Below are 22,620 nucleotides of genomic sequence, written 5' to 3' on the forward strand. Positions count from 1 at the left end.
TCCAGTATGAAAAGAGCATGGGTCCCGAAAATTCTTCAGAAACAGAGAAATTATCGCAGCCACCGGCATTTGGGCGATCTGCTCGATCTGATAATGTTCCCCTGAATGTCCTAATTGATCAGTACGAGAATTTCTTTAGAGTTCTCGTGGATAATTTCTCTAGTTTCTGAAGAATTTTCGGGACCCATGCTCTTTTCATACTGGATGGAAATATATGCAAGGCACACATCCTCAACGCAAGACACCTTTTTCGGGACGAGAAATAGAATATCTTTGCCTAGGGTGATCGTTGGGCTGTAAAAGCTCCTGATTTATGCTCGTCTCAGCCCAAGCTACGGAACTGCTATTCCAGTTCAAAACCCATGTTAAAAAGTGAACTATTTCCTTTAAAGGCCATGCTGCTTCCAGGTAACGCTTGCATGGTGTGTTCTGTAATATGCATTACTTTTTTACAGAACGGCCATGTCGCATGACACAATCCATGATTGACACGTAACTATTCGAGTTGTTGGGAGTTGGGACTTCCTTTCTTATTTCATAAAGGAACACAATTCTTATAAAAACAGGTTTATTAGCCAACAATCTCGTTCGTAGCTATTTCACACTGGCGTTGATTACTGAAATGTCCGGCGAAATGACTGCAACTTATTCACAGAAACTGTAAATAAGGAACCCGGGCAAAAAAGCAACACTTCTTGACGGTAAAATATAAATCATATTGTGCTCAAAATTAACCATTGTTCAGACGTTGCATGCACTATTTGGAATAAATTCAGTGTCTTTATGGAGCATCATGTCTTGTGCCGTCCAATCGTAGCATCGAACGGATCTCGAATCACACACGAATAGCTGCCGGAAATGTTCCGATCACAAGCGTAACAGTCTGCTCAAGAAGAAGCCAAGCCCAACATCTTGTAACAGTACAACAGTTTTCAGATCTCTGGGCACAGGTATCAGCTTCAGTCAGCCCTACCTCTGAGATTGACCGAGGCTCTACCTCACGAGAGCAGTTTTTTAAGCCACAGCTACCCTGCACCAGTCGTCACCCTCTGATGTAGACTTACATCGCTTATAGGCTGGACAAACGACTGGGTATCAGGCGCCGATCCTTCACAGCGCACTTTGGACATTTCTAGTCGCTTTCGTCGGCAGTGATGGCTATGGTGGGTCGAACGGCGGTGGGCGCCGGCTCGGCGGGCCCGCTGTGGACCGCAACAGTCACCGGCTCTGGAACAGGAAGAGACACTGTCAGAGAGTCTGGGATAATACACACACCACCACAGACGCCGGCTCGGCGGGACCGCTGTGGACGGCTACCGTCACCGGCTCTGGAACAGAACAGAGACACTGTCAGAGAGTCTGGGATAGATCATAACTCAGAGACACTGTCAGAGGCTCTGGAACAAGCCATAGGCCCCGCAGTCACCGGCTCTGAAATATATTATAGACAAACCCAACATTAACAGTCGTCAAGCTCAGGATAGATATACAGCGTCCTGGGTACATTTACAGCAGAAAAGCACCCAGAACCGCCCACTGACCTGCGAAACGTTCCGCCACCTGACGACATCCACGTGCCGTTAGTGGCTTCCGAGGCCGACGTTTTGAAGGCGATCAACTCCTTTCCGCCGAGCTCCAGTGCAGGTTTGGATGGGATTCGCCCCGCCCACCTGCGCTCCCTCCTCACTAAACACACCGCCGAGGCTGGAGCTCGCCTACTCACAGCTCTGACAGCGCTCACGAACTTGGCGCTCAGCGGCCGTCTTCCGGAATGCGCAACACCAGCTTTCTTTGGCGCGTCGCTGATTGCTCTTCGAAAGAAGGACGGCGGCCTGCGTCCCATCGCTGTCGGCAGTGTGTATCGCCGAATCGCAGGCAAGGTCGCCGCCACGGCCGTCTCGGCGGCCATCGGAGCTCAGCTGCGACCAGTACAGCTTGGTGTGGCCACGAGGAACGGCTGCGAGGCGGCAGTACACGCCACCAGAGCATACATCGACGAATGCGAAGCGTCCGAAAACAGCAGAGTTATCGTGAAGCTGGACATCTCCAATGCCTTCAACACCGTGCGCAGAGATGCGATGCTGGAAGCTGTGAAAACTCGTGCGCCAGAGATATACCCGTTTGTATGGCAGGGCTACAACAACGCCGCGCCACTTTTCATCGGCGACAGTAAAATCCTTTCTCAGACAGGAGTCCAGCAAGGCGATCCGTTGAGCTCCCTGCTGTTCTCTCTGACAGTGGATTCTGCCACCAGGGCTCCAGACACAGAAATAAACACCTGGTACCTGGATGATGGAACGCTGGCTGGCCCACCATCTGACGTCATCTCCAGTATCAAACAAGTGAAGGCAGAAATGAGCGAAGTGGGGCTCGCCATAAACGCAGGCAAGTGTGAAGTCACCTTCCTGGGAGGCTTCACCGACGATACCAAGCTCAGCGCCCTGCACATGCTGCAAAGTGTTCTTCCCGACATCCGGGAAGTCCCCGTGGATGAGTTAGAGCTGCTTGGTGCGCCTGTACATGACGCTCAAACAAGACGTGCGCTTCTACAAGGCCAGCTCCTGGTAGAGAAGCTTATCAAGCGCCTTCAGGCTCTGGACGAGGCACATCAGGCGTTCTTCCTACTGAAGAACTACGTGTCCCTTCCTCGCCTGTTGTACCTTCTTCGAAGCTCTCCAGCCTACCGCCACCCCGCCCTGCTCAACAGGATTGACGAAGCAGTTCGCCGTGGCATGGAAGTGATCACAAACGTCCAACTGCGTGACATTTCATGGCGACAAGCGACATTGCCAATCAGCCTCGGTGGGCTAGGCGTAAGGAGAGTAACAGACGTTGCCCTTCCTGCTCACCTCGCATCTCAAGTAGCATCCGCTGACACGATCGCATCCATTAACCCGCGCCCTGGTGGGGTCTGTTTATAACGCGACCTGGTGGGGGGGGGGCTATTTTTTGCCCCCCCCCCCCCCTCGTATCTCCGAAACTACTGGACGGATCCGCAAAATTCAAACGGCGTTCGAAAGGCCTGTCAAATTTGTCGAGGGAAACCAAATTTCATTGACCTCGGGGTCACCGATGACGTCACAGGTCAGGTCAAAGATGAAATGTTTCACCGTTCACGGGTCTTCTAGGGAATGCGCTATAACACCGAGGAAAACGCATTTTGTCGAGAATCAGCGATAGGGCGTCAGTTGCCTAGTAGATATGTTGCTATTAGAGGTCACTGACAATACCAGGTCAGGTCACAGGTCAGGTCACCAAGGGTCACAGGTCAGGTCACATGAGCCCAACTTTACTAAGGTTGTGTGATGCATGTTTTATGGCCAATTTTTCATTTCCAACTCAATGGTGTTGGTTATAAGACTATCAGGTACGGCTTAGGTCACTTTCTGGTGAAGGTCAGGTCAAGGTCAGGTCAAGGTCAGGCCAAAAAAGGTCAAATTTTAAAGTTGATAGTTTTGCATAAAATGGGTATTGATTCGATGCAGCTTGTCACGGGGAGTCTAATGGTGGTCTTTGTTTTGCGCTACGGGGTCTAGAATTGCTAAAAAATTGAGTTTGAAAATTTGACGTCATCAATTTTGAACAGTTTTTTCGCTATAACTTCGCCAAAAAAGAGGTATCAATCTCAAATTTGGTATGTGGATGGAAGGCGGTAAGGACTATCACATATATTCCGGTTTTTGCGAAATTCAAAAAACTTTTTGGATTTTTTGATCATTATATCCCAAAAAATTATTTTTTGATTTTTGGGGGTCAAAATCCAAACATTTCAAAAATCCGAGATAGCAGTTTTGTAGCCCTGTCAATTCTACAGCTTTCATGTCCTTATCATTTTTCTGTATTTGCAAAGCTATAGGCCTGACAGCTCTTCCCGCGAAACCCTTTTTTGGGTCGAAAACGGCAGAACATGACGTCACTCTGACGTCATTTCCGGCCAACCTATCATAGCCTTTGGAAAAATTTTTGGTCACCATGTGTAAAATTGATGTCCGGGAGGGTACTGAAAGTTTGGTGACGATCGGCGCAGCGGTTCTGGAGATATATCGAAAAGTCTGGAGGGGGGGCAAAAAATAGCCCCCCCCCCACCAGGTCGCGGGTTAACGGCTCCGCCGCTAATCGCGTCAGTGAGCTAACGAGGTGCTTGATCTCAGAGTGGGAGCGTCGCACAGGCTTGCCTCCACCGGAAGCGCACAGGCGGCGCTACCAAAGAGAATGGGATCGAGCTGAGACAGCAAGAATCAGTGAACGGCTGCTGGAAGACAGCAAAACCGATGTTGACCGAGCCCGACTCCGAGCTGCCGCACAACCACACTCTGGTGCCTGGCTGAACGCCTTCCCAGCCGCCAGCGTGGGCACGCTGCTCGACCCTGACACCCTGCGGACGGCCGTCGCCCTGCGGGTGGGAGCAGATATATGTGCTCCTCACCGCTGCCGCTGTGGAGCCGACATTGACGAGCGAGGCCTGCACTGCCTGTGCTGCCAGATGAGTGCTGGCCGGTTCCCACGCCATGCGGAACTCAACAGCGTCATCAAGCGTGGACTATCAACCGCTGGAATGACGTCTGTTCTCGAGCCGGCCGGCTTAGACCGCGGAGACGGACGTCGCCCTGACGGCATGACGACCTTCCCCTATGCAGAAGGGAAGTGCCTCGTCTGGGACGCTACCTGCGTCGACACGTTCAGCGCTTCGTCAGTCAAGGCATCCGCGGCCCGTGCGAGCTCAGCTGCAACCGTCGCCGAGAGGCGTAAGCGCCATCGCTATGCCGACATAAGTCGACGCTATCTGTTCCGCCCTGTCGCCGTAGAGACATCCGGAGCGCTCGGCCCGGACAGTTACTCCTTCTTGAAGGAGCTCGGCCGCCGTATTGTGAAGACCACAGGAGACCGACGGGACTTTGAACGCCTCATGCAGCGCGTGTCTGTGGCGGTGGTGCGCGGCAACGCCACAGCCGTTCGACTTGCGAGCGTCAATGTAAGGCCGAGTCACAGAGCCAACATTGAGCCAAAATCACTTCCATGGCCACCCACAAACTCAACTGGCACCGAAGCAAAGCTCCCACCGGAGCTACCAACCACCACGTCTCCTACGACCAGACCAGCAGAACAGGAGATACTGGATCCATTGAACATGGGACTTCCCAACAATGGTATAAGCATGTGCCAGCACGTGGGCAAGAGCGTCAGTCTGGCTGACATTAAGCGGCAGCTGAAGTCGAACCGGCGGATCGGCGCCTGCGACAAGAAGGTGCCGACCCCGTGCACGGCACCCGCGGATGGGGAGGAGCGGTCGGTGCCGTCGGGCGCGCAGCTGCCGCACGGCGTCTGGCTGTGCATGCAGTGCGGCCACCAGGGTTGCGCGAGGCACGCCACGCAGCACTTTAACACGCCGCGCTCCGACTCGCACACGCTGGCCGTCAATGCCGCCGCCGACTGGGGCGTCTGGTGTTTCACATGTAACGAGAAAGTGTCACTGAAGAGTAATAAGAAACTTCACGCAGCTGTGCAGTTTGTCAAGAAAAAGCAGGGAACTCTACGTCCCGGGGCCACGCCATCCAAGGAGGACACTCCGCCTCCCAAGTCTTCCAAGGGCGCCTCCGCTAAGGAGAAACAGGCTCAAGCGGACTGTGATAACGAGTCACTTCCGAAGGTCAAGGGTCTGATCAACCTGGGCAACTCGTGTTACCTGAACTCGGTGCTGCAGTGTCTGAGCCAGTGCTACTACCTGATGCACTACCTAGACATCAGCAGCCGCCCAGGACGAAAGGTCACAGTCAGCGCTGACGGCGAGACCATGGAGCTGGTGCTGCCGGAGGGCGGGCCCATCACCGCCTCGCTGTGCGACTTTCTCAAGAAGATGCACATCACGGGCACCGGCTCCACCGTCTCCCCCAGTCATCTGCTCAGAAAGATCGCCCTGAAGGTGCCCCAGTTTGTGGGCTGCGACCAGCAGGACGCACACGAGCTGCTGCGAGCGCTCATGGAGCAGGCGCGGCTTGAGGATCTCCGGCGGCACCAGAAGCAGATCCTGCTCGGTCTGGGGCTGCCGGCCAAGGCCGACCCCAAGGAAGTACCCGACGACATGAAGGCGCGTGCCAAGGCGCTGGGCCACCAGGTATCGCATACGACCATCGACTCCATCTTCAGCGGCCAGCTGGTCAGCCTGGTGGTGTGTCAGGCCTGCATGGCCTGCACACACCGCATGGAGCCCTTCCTCGACCTCTCGCTGCCCGCCGCCGAAGATATCATCTTCAGCCTGCTGTCGGAGCTCGACCCGCCGCCGGCCTCGGTCAGTGGGGATTCGACGGAAGACGAGCTGAACGAACCGCCGGCCTCAGTCAGTCCGGACCCGCCGGCTGACGAGCCGCCCGCCTCGGTCAGCCCCGACCCGCCGGCTGGCGAGCCGCCTGCCTCGGTCAGCCCCGACCCGCCGGCCGACCTGGCCGCGGAGGAGCTCTCGGAGCGGCTCAGCGCGCTGATTGTGGACAGCGCCGGCGCCGCGGCCGCTGCGGACTCGTGTGGGGACGAGCCGTGCCCGCTGACGGTGAACGGCCGGCCGTCGTCACCGGTGGAGGCGGACGCGGCGCCGGCCGGGCTGGTGCCACTGGTCGGGGAGAGTGCTGACAAAGCCCCGAACGGTGCGCCGGGGACGGCGGGAGCGGACCAGGTGGGGGAGAAGCAGAGCTCTGTGCCGGCGGAGAACTGCGGAGAGGCTGTGGAGGCGCGTGAGAACAGTCTGGGCGCTCCGAACGGTCACTGCGGAAGGGCAGCCGAGGAGGCCCCGCGGGAGGGCCAGTCGCCGTCACCCGGTGAGGTGCCGGGCGGTGTGCCGACGGAGGCAGTGGCGAACGGCCAGAGCTCAACGGCAGGGGTGGCGGACGGCGGCGAACTCCAGTCTGCGCCGAACGGCGGGACCTGCGCGCCAACCGAGTCTGCCCCGGCCGAAGGGACGGGGACCCCCTCACCGGCGGCCGATCCCTCGGACGGCCCGCCGCCGCCGCTGAGCCGCTGTGAGTGGCTCAGTCGAGCGCTGACCACCCTGGCGCCGATGGTGTGTCGTTTCGGGAACTAGCGAATGAAGTTTAGTACCGCCGTTCACCGGTGGATGGCGCTAGCTGGTAGTTTCGGCGAAAACTCCGTCTGAGATGTTTGAACGCTTCCCTTAATCCCTTGTTCAAACATGGACCCCGTCAGCCCCGGCAGAGGTATTTGTCCAGTGTACCCACACCGCACCTGAGGACGGGTCAGCTGAGGGAGGGGAGCCTCACTATTGTGGCCCGAGGAATGCCGCGCCGGTCGGGGGACGGGGTCGGGAGGAGGGAGGGGGGGGGGGGTAGCGCCGTTCTTGCGGTGACGGGCTGGCTAGTCGCCTGGCTACGCTCAGTCGGCGAGGCGCTGCGTATGACCCGGGAGCAGCTGAGTTACTTGGTTACTTGCAATATTTTATTTGGTAATAAGTGATAGGAAACATTTATTAGCTCTCCGCATCCGGACCGCATCCGGACCGCATCCGGACCGGATGCGGCCAGCGTGCGGCGACATTCCGGACGGACTCCGGACGGAATTCCGTCGCAGTGGACGGCGGCCTTTGGAATATTGCTGGTGCAGAATTTTAGCATAGGATTAGGGACGATGCTTTTTTTTGCCAAATTTTGTGTAGGCAGGTACATATGTAGGGAATTGATAGAAGTTTATTGTGACAGTTTCGAAAAAAATCAGTACAAATTTCTTTGAGATATCGAGGTTTTAGTGACGTCATGATTTGAGTTTTCGACAAAAAACGACACATGTTGTTAAAAAAAAAAACATAGGTAAAAAATCACAGAATAGACACAAACAGACATGCCGTAAACGTCATTGGACTGCCAATACCTACCATGAACAATCAAATTGCCATCTTCGATTTTTGATTACCTATCGTTCTACGGTTTCCAAAATCTTGAACGGAATCTTGGCAATTTCTTGTGACTACTTCATGACCATGATGCATGCATTTCATAACCCGCACCCCGCTGGGGGTCCTTTAGGTACACGCCCTGCTGGTGGGCGGGGGTGTTTGAACACCCCCTTTTAACTCGGCTCCTGGGCCATGTAGCGATACGGGGAAAGCGACGTTCGAAAAAGCGTAAGGAATGATGCCGAAATTACTTAGGTCACTTTTTCGGGCAGGTCAAAGGTCAGGTCACCAGAAGTGTTTTGGACCCATGCTACTTAAAGCCCAATGTCATGTGTTTGACCTGACCTTGACCCGACCTGTGACCTTGAAATTCAACTTTCAGGTACTCATCGGAAGTGTCTCGTCGCGTTCTTTCGTTTGCCTCCTCGTCCGTTTTGCTGCGTCTATTGGTTCTTGAGTTATCGGCTGGGTAGCTCTATTGGTTCCCGAGTTGTGCGCCGCTTTTTGAAGAAAAAATGTTGACATAGGCAAAATTTGACCTTTGGCGGCCTGACCTTTCACCTGGCTTAAAAAACGATTAACTATTTTCTTCATTATTTTTTAACGCTGTTTTGAATGCCACTTACCACGTGTCACCACGTGGCCCAGGAGCCGAGTTAAACGTGTGAAAACGCCCCTCCCCCTCAGCACGACACGGAAAACTATGACCATCAGCACAGTGCGGGTTAACTTGACAGTTGAGCTTATCAGTTATCCGCCCCCTTCTAGCCAAACGCTCATCCACTGTTTTAGCCTGCGTCAGGGAACTGAGGACGCCGAGACCCCGGACCTGGTGGCTGCCCTGGCCCCCATGAGGCAGATTGATGCCGAGTTGCATGCTATCGAGGACATCAACGATGTACCCGGTCAATTTTATTTCGCCACCGACCTGAATATTATATGGATGGTGTTGGTCTGGCAGGGGGTTTGAGTGACTTTCTCTGTAGCCATACTGTACTGGTCGCCCGAGAGCTACAGTGGCGTCACAGAGGGCAATATTTTTATTATTACCCCTTCCCACACAGTACTCATTTTATTACATGGCCGGTGATGGCCCACTCCAACACGCTGATAAATATATCGTTAAATATGTCGACGCTCAGAAGAAAAATGACAAAAAAATTCAGACGCGCGGATTGCTATTGGCAGTTGTCATGGACTAACAAAAATATTTAATCCCTCAGAATGAATACTATATTGATGAGAAACCGTCAAGTGCCCCAAGGTACGGTTCCGTTTTTGGTGAATAGCTTAGAAAAAACGGCCGCAGAGCCGCGATTTTAGCAGCATCGTGTTCGCCTCGCTCAGGCGCGTCGTCTGGTATACTTTTTGTTTGGGTGAGGTCAACTTAAGGTGTTGACCTCAGGTCACGGTCAGGTCAGCGCCCCCAGGTCACGGCATTGGTCGAAGTAGGTTATATCGCATATCATTCGATTTGGCAGGTCTTCCTGAGTCCATTGGTTGCTTTCCCGACTCGCTAGCTCAAATTGCTCGGGAGTTATTGACGAAAAACTAATATGACCCTAATGACGTCACACAAGGTCAAAATTGCAAAACTGACGCATGTTTCCTTGCAAGGAGTGCATCAAAGCACGATTCTGTGTACTTGAGATAGTTGGAGATCGTTCCCGGCGCCAGAATAGCAGTTTTCATTTTTCCCCATTGACATAATGGTGAGGTCACGAAAACGGCCTGACCTCATATGACCTTTAGGAAATTCCGAGACATACAAGTTATGAGACTCGTAATGGATATTAGATCATGCAAGTTTCATTTCCCTGCGTGAAAGCTACTCTGGGCTCCGGCAGTGAGGGCGTTGCGAAGTTGCGACATCTGACGACCGTGCAGAAGTTTCCTTATGACGTCATAGTTCAGTGACCTGACCTGAAAATGCGGTTGGTGTCAAAAGATCCGGCTTGAATCAAAGGTCAGGTATGCCAAGTTAAAGCTCTTTATCGCCAGTGTGTTTGGAGTTATCGCGAAAAACCTTATGGGGGGTCCCCCTCGGCCGGCGAGGTTTAAACGTATAGGTACTATGGTAGGAAAGAATGGGGATATTTTGCCGTTTTTTTTTAATGATGTAACTTAAAATTGAAGATATATTTCGGCATTTCCTCAACGCTGGCAGGTGTCGCATTCATTTTGTTTTACTGGACAGTAAACTTGAAATGATAGGGTAACTTTTATATTGAAGTTGTGGCGTATAGGTATTACAAATGTCTACAAAGCGGCTAAATTGCCCCACCAGCAGGGTTATTTGGCCAGGGTGTGGGGCATTTTGGCCGGTGTTACTTTGAGGTCGGGATTTCTTGTTATAGGCGAGTCAGCTTCAGATTAAGCAATGACGTGTGTCCTATGACGCAGTTGACGCATTTTGGAAGTTGACTCAGCGGTCATAGTTTCCAAAAAAATCAGTCATAAATAGTCCAAGGGGTTGACCTCAGGTCACGTTACCTTAGGTCGCTTGACCTCAAGGTCACGTGTCTTCAAGGTCATCATGTATATCGTTCGATGCGCCTTGACGAGCTGAACACAATAATACCATTTGCGCGGCTGTATCTTTTTCTGTACGGAGTTATTAGCAAAACAAAACGTTTAATAACATTTGATGACGTCACATGCCCTTACAGTTGCCCAATAGGAAATAAGGCATGAATGGTCCATGTAGTTAAAGTTGGTCATGAATTATGTCATTTATGGTATAATTGACCATGACAACTCGGCTGTCCCAGCATAGTGACCTTGGGCGCACCGGCCAAGTTGGCCCGCTAGTCCCGGCCAAATAACCCCACATTGCCATTCTGAAAATTGTTGTCTAAGTAAAGTAGTCATGGCTGTACGGAACTAGATAATATTGCTCTTGGAACCGCTGATCACCCCCAGGAATGGCGCTATAACGTCGGAATTCGTTTACAGCCCAAATACTACATGAAATAGGGGAAGTTGGGGGAACGCCGAAGACTTTTTTTCTGACGCCCGTAGCACGCAAGGTAGACAACATAAGCTATTCTTGTTGGCGTCATTCGAGAGGCCAGTCTTTTGCCTTTCAAACATACCAGGCGCATTTGATGAATTCGCATACCCTTAACCCGCGCGGGGCTGGGGGGGTAAATTTTAACCCCCTCGCGAATTTTTGCGATATCTCAAAAACGGCGGCGCGCAGCGCCGCCAAAATTTCAGTACCTTTTCTTACATCAATTTGACACGTTCCCTGAAAATTTGAGCGAAATCCGTCGGAAAATTTTTGAGAAATTGACGTTTTAGTAACGTCATGTTCGCCATTTTCGCCTCAAAAACGGCAAAAGTTCAAACGCTGCTAACATCTTCATTTTTAAAGGAATCAAGACGTAACAAAAAAGGTTATACGTAATTTTACTTTGTCTATCAAATGGCTATCTCGGTTTTTTGAAAATTTTGGATTTTGGCCTAAATTTTTAAAAAAAACTGACTTTTTTGGGAAAATCATTATAAAATCCAAAATTTTAAGTCTATCGAAAAAACCGGAATATATGTCAGAGAAGTGGTCTATGTGCACCTACATACCATATTTTAGAAGAATCGGTTCAAAAATGTGGGAGTTATTCAAAATTTTATGACGTCACGACACACAAATTTTTTGAAAAATGACTTTTTTGGAAGTTCTAGACCTCGTACGGAAACAAAAATAGCACCATTCGATTCGCCGTGAAAAACTGCATCAGATAGACACCTTTTTAGGCCTTAACAACCAATTTCAAAATTTGACCTCACTTGACCTGACCTTGACCTGACCTCGACCTGAAATTCATCCAGAGGTGGTCCATATCACTTATTGAGTGTGCCTATTGAATTCTATGAGTAAAATGACCCATAAAACATGTGTCGCACATGCCGTTTTCTATATTTTGTTTTTTGGTGACCTGACCTGACCTGACCTGACCTGACCTTGACCTTGACCTCTGAATGATATTGTATGCAACGAATATTGTCTTGGTAGCCTATGAACACGTTTTGGGCGATCAGTCTCAGTCCATGACTCCATTCTTCGGCCACTACGGTGCAAGGCCGATACTGTAGAAACTTGCAATTTGTACCCTTGACCTGACCTTGACCTTGACCTCAAACTTTAAATCAAGTACATGTTTTTAATAGTTCGTGATGAGAGCTTTCGATTGGCGTTTGAATTTTCCAAATCGGACCATTAGTTCGGGAGATAACAGGGGGGGGGGGTAAAATTTACCCCCCCCCCAGCCCCGCGCGTTCGGCTGGAGACCCCAGCCCCGCGCGGGTTAAGCGCACAAACTAAAAATATCAAAGAAGTGACTTTTTCGGCGTTGCCCCGGACTGCGGGAAAGCCGAAAATGGGAGAAATGATCTACGGGGAATGCCGACATTGATGTTTTGCCAGTTTATCTCAAACTTTATCCAGAATTCATCAAAGCTGACACGCGTTTTAAGAGCTTGAGGACGCGGTGCACACTGGAAGTTATACCTAATTGTGTGATATAATAAGAAAATGCCGGGTAAGTTATTCCTTATAGGTAACAGGCCGTTGTGTCGGTTGAAAGTGTAATTTGTGTGACTAAAAATACGCGTTGCTATTCTACAGCAGTAAAGTCCACGTAGCGTGCTTTTAACACGTGCGTAATCGCACGTTTTCGGCATTACCCCAGCCAGCCATACTTTCATTTGCAGGCCCATAACTTTTCAACGTGCTGTATTAATTTCAAATAAGCAGCACACTTATGCAAAGACATGCTAAAGATTACTTGACCGAATTGGCCAGACAAACGGTAGCATAATGAGTAAGAAATGCAGCTTCAAAGGCGCATGTAGTACAAGGGAAACGTACCTTGAAAACGCTCTTGGCGCCCTCACAGTCGAAGTATTCCCAATGACGACTCGTAACAAACATGCGATAATGGTAGTCACTTAAGCTTCAGAGCATCACTGACAGGTGGCATCCATGTCTTACGGTTTTCGAAATATCTCGAATATCGGCTTTGCCCCAACTCCGGCATTGCCCCAACTTCCCCTACAACTTTTTAAACGGAAGTAAAGCTTCGTAGAAGAATAACCTTATGCTCACTATCTTTAAACAAACCAAAAAATTAGCCTAAAATCAATGAATATATTTCGGAAACGTTCCTTCTTCAGTTCAAAAAGTTAACTATCATAGTTAACTTTTTGAACTGAAGAAGGAAGTAAAGCTTACCATTTTCTAAAGAAATTCACGCTTTATAATATGTATTATCCTTCGCCCGAGTGGCGGGGGTGGAGGGAGGCAGGCGCGGATACAAGGGGGGGGCCATGGGGGCCATGGCCCCCCCCCCCTTGGCCGATTTTTTTTTCAAAAATAAAATAAAAAGTTAAAAAGTTAAAAAGCTGAAAAGGGGGCCTCCTGAAAATAAAGTGGCCGAAATCCGATGAGTTTTTTTTTTTAACCTACCCACTTAATTATTTCTTAGAAGACTAGCTGAGAAGACTTCTTTGTTAGAAGATTGGTAAAGCTTTTCATAACTTGGAGGTCTCTTATACTCACAGAGATGACCACTTTTACAGGGCCTGCTAACCTGCACAGAGGGCCTCCAAGCCTGCACAGATGTTGAGATGTTGCCTGAACAGCTAGATAAGCTCAATAGACGCAGTTTTTTTTTTGGGGGGGGCCCAACAAGTGGGAAGATGGGGCCTCCAACAGGTGGGATTATGGGGGGGGGGCCTCCTGGTTTCTAATGGCCCCTCCCTTGGAGATTTTCTGGATCCGCCCCTGGAAGGAGGGGGCGTTTTGGCCACACCTGCCAGTTTTTTGCGCGTGCAACGAAACTTTGTATAGCTTATCATACATCAATTTCGCATGGTGTGTGAAAATTTTGATCCCAGGTCACGTAAGGTCAGGTCACCAGGTTAACTTAAGTAACCATACCTCTAAAAAACTTTATGGTTCTGTCATTCCTACAGTGTACATCCCAGAAGTTTGAAACTCGTTTCAAACTTTCAAACTTTTGCATGAGGAAATCAGTATATATCTCGGAAGTTTCATATCGGTGACCAACTAAATTTTACGACCTCTCCATTATAAGTCAATGGGGGAAAGTTAAAATGCTCTTTGTTTGGCCGTAAACAACCTCAAACACCGTGACATAGGTAAGCATGACACACTGAACCGGAAAATTGTACCTGTGACCACTTCAATTATGCCCGTGAGGTCATCCCAGATCATGAAACGTTACTAACAGCTTTTTGACAATAACTTTAGAAAGAAACATGCTAGAGCGCTGAAAACACCATAAATGTGTTCAGTTCAGCAAAAGAAGTCGAATGACATGCAGCATGACCTTTTCAGTGATTTGACCTGAGGTCAAATTTTCAAGTTGACCTTTTCAGGTCAAGATATAGTTCATTCGACGCATCCCGACGAGAAAAACGCGATGCCGGTAAAATCAACGTCATGCAAGCTTGGAGTTAAAAGTTATGACACAGAAACTTTTCCGAAAAACGTCCTATTTTGATAGTTTTTGCTCTCTGGAGGCAAAACCGTTGACCTTAGGTCAAATCCGAAACATTTTTTTCAGAAAGGCTTTTGAAAGAGCTATCGAATGCGTTCTTTCCGCAATGCTGTAGCCCTATTGGTTCCCGACTTATGCGCCGATTTGTGAGAAGTTGTCAAAATCGGGTACAACAATCGTGAAAATTTTTATCTTTGGTGACCTCTAGTGACCTCAGCGATAACCTGATCAAAAATGACCTATATGATTCTGAAAGATCTTTCAGCGAGCTATCTATAGCTTTTACTGTGTCTTTCTAGCTTGCTTTCTTTCTGAGGTAATCTGATGTGGCCAAACAAGCCCCCCACCATGGCGAAGTTGCCCACCCGGGCGCGGGTTAATTGTGAACAAAGCTACGAGGGGAAAATTTTGACATTTGTCCTCGAGTTAGTTCTACCCATGACGAATGAATAGGGACTAGAGTTAATTCATTCACTTTTATCAGACGTCGTACAGGTGGGGGCGGTCAATTTACACCATCGGCCAAATTACCCCATTTTCCCCTACTCAGTATTTTATTTTATGTTACGCTGTTTTTTTTCTTCATTTAACTGATTTTAAGCCTGACTTCGCCTGCAAGTGGAGATAGCTCTGTTAGCGATTATGCAAATAAATAAGTAAACAAGTAAATAAATGAATAAAAAAATAAAACAGATTGTAGTTATCAATGTAGATTGGTGCAAAAGCATAAATTCGGGACCTGTTAGAAATTCATAAAGTGAAGCTGTTATGGAGTTTTTGGGGTGCCGATCACGTATTTTATGTCAGTTTTGATCACAGATTATGAGTTCATGCATTTAGGCTAGCTCGGGTCAGTTCAGGTCAGGTCAACCAGTAGGCGTCCTGCCGGCTATCCATAGTAGGTGTCAACTACCACTGACGGCTTCGTAACATGTTACGAAGGCACTAAAACTACTAAGTAAATGATCAAACGGATGCTAGGAACATGTAAAACTCAAAAAAGTGAATCAAGGTCCTCAAAGGTCAATGACCTTGACCTGACCCTTACGTGACCTTGGCACCCACCGTAATGCATGGGACGAACAACATTTGACATGCTGGACGTTTACAACACAAAAAAAAAGACTGGAAACGCGTTGATAATATGATCTGAAATACGCTGAATCGCGATTTCGGTCAAACATGGTCTCGAGAAAAAGGTCAGGGGTCAAAGGTCATTGGGGTCAAGGTCATAAAAGAAAAAGAGTTAGGTATGTGTAAAATCTATCAACTCTGGGGTAGGTACTGAAAGTTTCGTCGCGATCGTCCGCTTTTTGAGTGAGATTATTCGCGAAAAACCGAAGGGGCGGGTCCTGTCCAACTACCCCTACACATGCGTGACATGCGAGGGTTAAAACACTAAAATAAAGTCATGATATGAAGTATGAACATATTTGCTGTAAAAGAGATTTTTTGTAGATTTAGTCCATATATTATATAAGTCCACTAGCCAGAAAGCCCGTCGTGAAAACGGATATTTTTCGGCATACTGGCTTCCGCTTCGGAGTCATACCTATAGATATGACTTTGAACCATTCAGTTAGCGATGTCGAATCTACTCCGGAGTCGGAGTTGGTAAGATTTTGGTGACTCTGGGTCCAACTCCGATTCTACTGTCCTGGCTCAGACCCATTTTAATCTTGCTCCACCCCATCATTCAGATCGCAAATTCTAAGATCGATGGAGATCCTATATCGATAAAAACACGCATCGATCTAATGCGAAAAGGCTCCAGACCGGTCACACGTGGAAGAAATTATACCATGGAGCAGAATGTTTTTCCCTTGCGGCGTTTCAAGCTAACAGTCCGGTTACCTGTGTTCGCGCAAGTACCTATCTCTAGGGGACGGATTGTTGACGACACGTGCGAAACGTCAGAAATTAGTGAAAAGCCTGTGTGAATACCACCGTTACTTATTTTCCTTCTCAGTAGCAGTAACCTTGGCAGTAACAGCGGGAGGTCTTGGAGAGGGTCAAAGCGTCCAACCCTTCCGACGCCCGAGCCTTCGCTATCGCTTCCAGGAACACGCGCGCGGCCGCGTATTGTGCGCCCGTCAAACCCAAGCCCGCCCTTTGACAGCGGGCGGATCATCAGCGGTCCGCCCGCGTCCCTTCCTGTGACGTCACTACGGTCCTGGAACGCAAGCGAAGCGTAGCCCAGCGCCAGCGGTGCATTGTTGTCATTGTTGTGGGTACATAGGCATTAAAAACAATCAGTTCTGCTAGCATCATGTCTCTCTCGTCCAATGGTGTAGAATGGTGTGTAATTTGACCTCCAAAGATGAACATTTTTTAAGGTCGAGCTCATGACCTGACCGGTAAAACTCATGTTGCATCCCAATCGATTGCCTATTGTAAAACTGGACGCATTGCAGCTGTTTTAACTGCTCTTCCATGTCTCAATAACATGTCAATTGTCCAAAAGTGCTTTTTCGTAAGGCATAACTTACTGCTTAACTCTCGCCGGCACAGGGGGGGGGGGGTATGCAACCATCCCCGGAGGTTTTTTTTTCGCGAATAAACAACTCGCGTAAAAAGCGGCCGATCGTGACGAAACTTTCAGTCCCTCGCATTGATCAATTTTACACCTACCCTGAACATTTCATGAGATGGACCCAAATGACCTTTGACCTGTGACCTACTTTCCGAGACCATGTTTGGCTGGAATCGCGATTCGGCGTATGTCGGCTCGCATTAGCCGCGCGTTTGCAAGCTTTTCGTGGTTTCAAACGTTCAAACATGTGATTTGATGTTGCTCCCATGCATTAGAGTGGGTGTCAAGGTCACCTGAAGGTCAGGTCAGGTCATTGACCTTTGGTGACCTCGGTTCACTTTTTCGAGTTTTACATGTTTCTAGGCTAGTTTTTGGAGCTGAATTCGAATTTAGCAACCATTTGAACATTTACGAAGTAGTGTTGGTGCCTTCGTAACATGTTACAAAGCTCTCAGAGGCGGTTGACACGTATTACGAATACCCGTCACGACCTCTACTGGTTGACCTGACCTGACCTGACCGGACCTGGTCTAAATGCCCAATGATATCATCTGTGATTTTTTTTTTATAAATTTAGTCCGAACCTTTTGATAGGAAGGATTCACAAGGACAGAACCACCGCTAAGCGAAGCTTGTTGCGGTGACACTGCCCTCTACCCTCCGATCGCGCAATTCCAATTCTATGGCAGAATTTAGAATCCAAAGTTTAACGTGCGCACATAGCCGCGCACGGCCGGTCCCCTCACTGACTTCGCCTGGCCACGGCCTGCCACCAACCGCAACCAACCTGTCAGGAGGCTCATAAATGTCAAGCGCCCGTCGCGCTTCGAACCCGGACTGTTATAACCGGGAACGCGTGCTCTCACCACGCGGAGTCCAACGCTCTACCAACTGAGCTACGGGACCGGCTACTAGAAAGTTTTAGGTCTTTCAAAAGTGCTACTTCAACAAAACAGCTTTCGCGTGACACGTGCCACCATAGGTGGAGCTTTTCCGGGGAAGTTGGTGGGGCGAAAAGGCATCAAACCTTCACTGTCCGACTGTCAAGTTGAATAAAATGAACACTGAATCAATTCCAGATTCCTGTCGTGGCAAAGTAACATTTTGCATAACACAGACATTCCAAAGCTCCTCAATGATTGATTTGAAAAGCAACAAAGTCCTGCAAATCAGCTTAAAATGGTGGGGCAAAACACTTATTGGTGGAGCAAAATGGCAAGTTGGTGGGACCGCCGCCCCACCAACTGTACAGGAAGCTCCTCCCCTGCGTGCCACGACGATCACCGGGAGACCCGGGAGGTATGGGCCCCCTGGAGGTATGGGCCATCGCAGTTTTGAAGAAGTGTTGCGTATTTTTACACATTTGGCCGCGTAAAAGGGTAGCAGCCATTCCGTTATACAACCCACGCGATTTCTAAAATTTGCCTCAGTCTTCTTTGGCAATGAGCGGTGATAAAGCGTTTTTGCCCTCTTCGAGTAAAATACGGTACATACAGAAAATTCGTGATAAATTTGAACCAGGCTCGTTTTATGATGTCAGAACATCGGTAATATAAAGTTTAAAGCATGCAAATTAAGACTGGATAGACAATTTGAAGCTTTCTTGCAAGATTAGGGGAAGTTGGGGCAATGCCGGAGTTGGGGCAAAGCCGAAATTCGAGATATTTCGAAAACCGTAAGACATGGATGCCACCTGTCAGTGATGCTCTGAAGCTTAAGTGACTACAATTATCGCATGTTTGTTACGAGTCGTCATTCGGAATACTTCGGCTGTGAGGGCGCCAAGAGCGTTTTCAAGGTACGCGTTCCTTGTACTACATGCGCCTTTGAAGCTGCATTTCTTACTCATTATGCTACCGTTTGTCTGGCCAATTCGCTCAAGTAATCTTCAGCATGTCTTTGCATAAGTGTGCTGCCTATTTGAAATTTATACGGCACGTTGAAAAGTTATGGGCCTGCAAATGAAAGTATGGCTGGCTGGGGTAATGCCGAAAACGTGCAATTACGCACGTTAAAGCACGCTACGTGGACTTTACTGCTGTAGAATTGCAACGCGAATTTTTAGTCACTCAAATTACACTTTCAACCGACACAACGGCCTGTTACCTATAAGGAATTATTTACCTGGCATTTTCTTATTATATCACACAATTATAACTTCCAGTGTGCACCAAGCGTCCTCAAGCTCTTAAAACGCGTGTCAGCTTTGATAAATTCTGGATAAAGTTTGAGATGAAGTGGCAAAACATCAATGTCGGCATTCCCGTAGATCATTTCTCCCATTTTCGGCTTTCCCCGCAGTCCGGGGCAACGCCGAAAAAGTCACTTCTTTGATATTTTTAGTTTGTGCGCTTAACGGTATGCGAATTCATCAAATGCGCCTGGTATGTTTGAAAGGCAAAAGACTGGCCTCTCGAATGACGCCAACAAGAATAGCTTATGTTGTCTACCTTGCGTGCTACGGGCGTCAGAAAAAAAGTATTCGGCGTTCCCCCAACTTCCCCTATGAGCCCAGATGCTACGCACATTCTGACGTCCTAACCGGGAGGTTCGGGCCAACCACCCCCGTTGATCCTAAATCAATAAAATTTTAATGTCCTCTTCAATAAGTTTTATTTTTGTCGCGCAAGGTCGAACATTTAACTACAAATTTCATTCGAACAAAAAATATTAGTTATCTTATTTAATGGAGAATCATTGCGTTTACCGAAATGCATATCAGTGCCCACGTGACCCCCATGAAGTAAGCTGTTGGCCGCTTATGCGGTTCATTGGCTCTAAGAGAGATCAAGGTAGATACCAGCTACGAGTATTGTTCTCAGTATCGAGAAAAGAATATGAAAAAGGGCACCGGCCCATACCTCCCGGGCCATGGCCCATATCTCCCGGTGTATTTTGATGGATCGAAAAAGCGCATGATTTAAAATTCGTGATAGTTTTGAACCAGGCTCGTTTTATGATGTCAGACTATCGGTAATATAAAGTTTAAAGCATGCAAATTAAGACTGGATAGACAATTTGAAGCTTTCTTGCAAGATTATGAGCCCAGGTGCTATGCACATTCTGGCTTCCTAACCGGGAGGTTCGGGCCACCCACCCTCGTTGATCCTAAATCAATAAAATGATGCTTTCATTTAAAGGAAGGGTGCCACCTTCCGAAATTTTTGTTCTATGAATCTATTTTACTTATTTGAATTTTTAGACGTGGTTAGCGCGTCCACAATATACAAAAAACCGAAACATTGCATTTAATACATTGGCCAAAAAAAAGATCGTTGTTTATATCACCACTACAACTCAAGGTCGTTTGATGTGGCAGCTAGGACGGCTGGCATATCCTGTTGTCATGGCAACATATCATTCTGCCATTTGCATTGATGGCGCAACTGAGACAAAAAGATGAACAAATAAAAAGGAAGAAGATAACATGATTTGAACTAAGTTGTAGGTAACCAAGTAGGTAACTGTTGGCCATATTTGCCAACAGTTAAAGAACATCAAATAAGTCGAGTAAAGGTTTTTCCTTTACAATGCTTAAGAGATCTATGGAACCCTTCACCCTTCATGCAACTTACTAGAAAAACTTCCCAATTAAAATTTTAAAACTTAAGTGTATACCATAAAGAAAAAATATACCCTTTCAAAATGATAAAACATGCTTCAAAAGTATAACTTTTATACATACCTTTGCTGATTTCATGTTTTATAAAATACCCTTAACACGACGAGGTAATAGTGCTGAAGATTTTTGCCTGCCCGAATGCTGGCAGCAAAACTCGCAAATGATAACTTCACGTGCGGATTCAATGCTGACCGTCTCGAGCATAGGTAAGTGAAGCCGGTTTTTAGGTTCATGTGAGGCTAATCTTGTAAAAACTGCGTTGTGTCCAAAAGGTGGCACCCTTCCTTTAATGTCCTCTTCAATAAGTTTTATTTTTTCGCGCAAGGTCGAAAATTTAACTACAAATTTCATTCGAAAAAAAATATTATTTATCTTATTTAATGGAGAATCATTGAGTTTACCGAAATACATATCAGTGCCCACGTGACCCCCATGAAGTAAGCTGTTGGCCGCTTATGCGGTTCATTGGCTCTAACCCTCGCCCGCACATGCCATTTTCCCATCCTAGAACGCACATGGGGGGGGGGGTGGTTGCCACCCCCCGCGCCATTTCGTTCCTGTTGGAGATAGAGCTTAGCAGTAAAGACCAAAAAGATTCTTTGGGAAGAGACAAATCCAATGATACCCAGTTTTACCTTCTCAGGTCAGTCATTGACCTTCCAGGTCAGGTCAAACTAAAAAATGTTGCTGTTTTGGGTCACCGTTGGATATCAAGTGCGCTGCTTATCAAATACCGATAACGATGCTGTTTTCTGGTGCCAAGCCAGCTAGAACCTCTTTGTCACACTATCCGACCAGAATTTTGCTGCTGAGGTCATTTCAGGTCAAGTTAGGTCAAGGTCAATTATATGTGTTTGTATGTCTGTGTGTGTCTGTGTGTATACTGATGTGTGCACCGATTGTTTTTGGGTCCATATCACATGAAATCATGATCTGAGAAGCTTTTACCAAAAATGCAGTCAAAAAACTTCACAAAAAGTAAATTCAGCTTGCCTAAAACGCAATTATCTTAGATGACCTAGGTTGACCTTGACCCTGACCTTGACCCCTGTACATCGTCGAACAACATGTTCCATGATAGGTGGGAGGTAATACTGGCAAAAAAGGCCGAAATCAGGGTGTCAAAAGCTCACAAGGCCCATGGCAAACGCAAGATGTTGAGAATTGGCCATTTGGGTCATGACATGACCTGAAAAACAAGGTCATATCTCCGAAACCAAAAATCACAGAAACTTGAAATTTTCAGTGGACATCAAGAAAGGATAGACGAGCAGCTATACGAAAAATCAGCCTTCTAGCTCTACAAATGTTGAGTGCAGAGCAGAAAGACTGCCTGGGGGGGTGGCAACCACCCCCCCCCCCCCATGTGCGGGCGAGGGCTAAGAGAGATCAAGGTAGATACCAGCTACGAGTATTGTTCTCAGTTCGAGAAAAGAATATGAAAAAGGGCACCGGCCCATAGCTCCCGGGCCATGGCCCATATCTCCCGGTGCATTTTGATGGATCGAAAAAGCGCATGATTTAATGAAAGTTATCTCGAGACAAAATAGTTGATCCCAGATGCCTAATATCAGGCACACTTTGCAGGCGAAAGGTAATTTCTCGTACACAGAGTGAAAAACCGGGTCTAGCCACTTCCCACTGGAAGAAAATTGCCTTTTCACAAAACCGGCCCATACCTCCCGGGTCTCCCCTATGTAGATGTATTAACCCTCGCCGGCACAGGGGGGGGGGGGGGGTTGATGCACCACTAAGGTTTTTCGCGAGTAACTCGCGTAAAAGCGGTCGATCGCCACGAAACTTTCAGTACCCTCGCATTGATTAATTTTACACCTACCCTGAAAATTTCATGACCCTGACCCAAATGACCTTTGACCTGAGACCTCTTTTCCGAGACCATGTTTGGCCGGAATCGCGATTCGGCGTATGTCGGCTCGCATTAGCCGCGCCTTTGCAAGCTTTTCGTGGTTTCAAACGTTCAAACATGTGATTTGATGTTGCTCCCATGCATTAGGGTGGGTGTCAAAGTCACCTGAAGGTCAGGTCA

The 22,620-nt window shown here is 48.3% G+C and overlaps 1 protein-coding gene across 1 annotated transcript in view; it reads right to left on the reverse strand.

Moving 5' to 3' along the window:
* Positions 1–554: 554 nt before the first annotated feature.
* Positions 555–22,620, reverse strand: part of LOC122372281 (cytokinesis protein sepA-like) — a 36,343-nt gene continuing 14,277 nt past the window's right edge. The window contains exon 5 of the mRNA XM_043349271.1: positions 555–1,227. Within this exon, the coding sequence (XP_043205206.1) occupies positions 1,133–1,227 (95 nt within the window). The 3' untranslated portion in view covers positions 555–1,132. The remainder of the gene's footprint in view (positions 1,228–22,620) is intronic.

The sequence above is a fragment of the Amphibalanus amphitrite genome, unplaced genomic scaffold, assembly GCF_019059575.1.
Source record: "Amphibalanus amphitrite isolate SeventyFive unplaced genomic scaffold, NRLGWU_Aamphi_draft 001339F_arrow, whole genome shotgun sequence".
Classification (NCBI taxonomy): domain Eukaryota; kingdom Metazoa; phylum Arthropoda; class Thecostraca; order Balanomorpha; family Balanidae; genus Amphibalanus; species Amphibalanus amphitrite.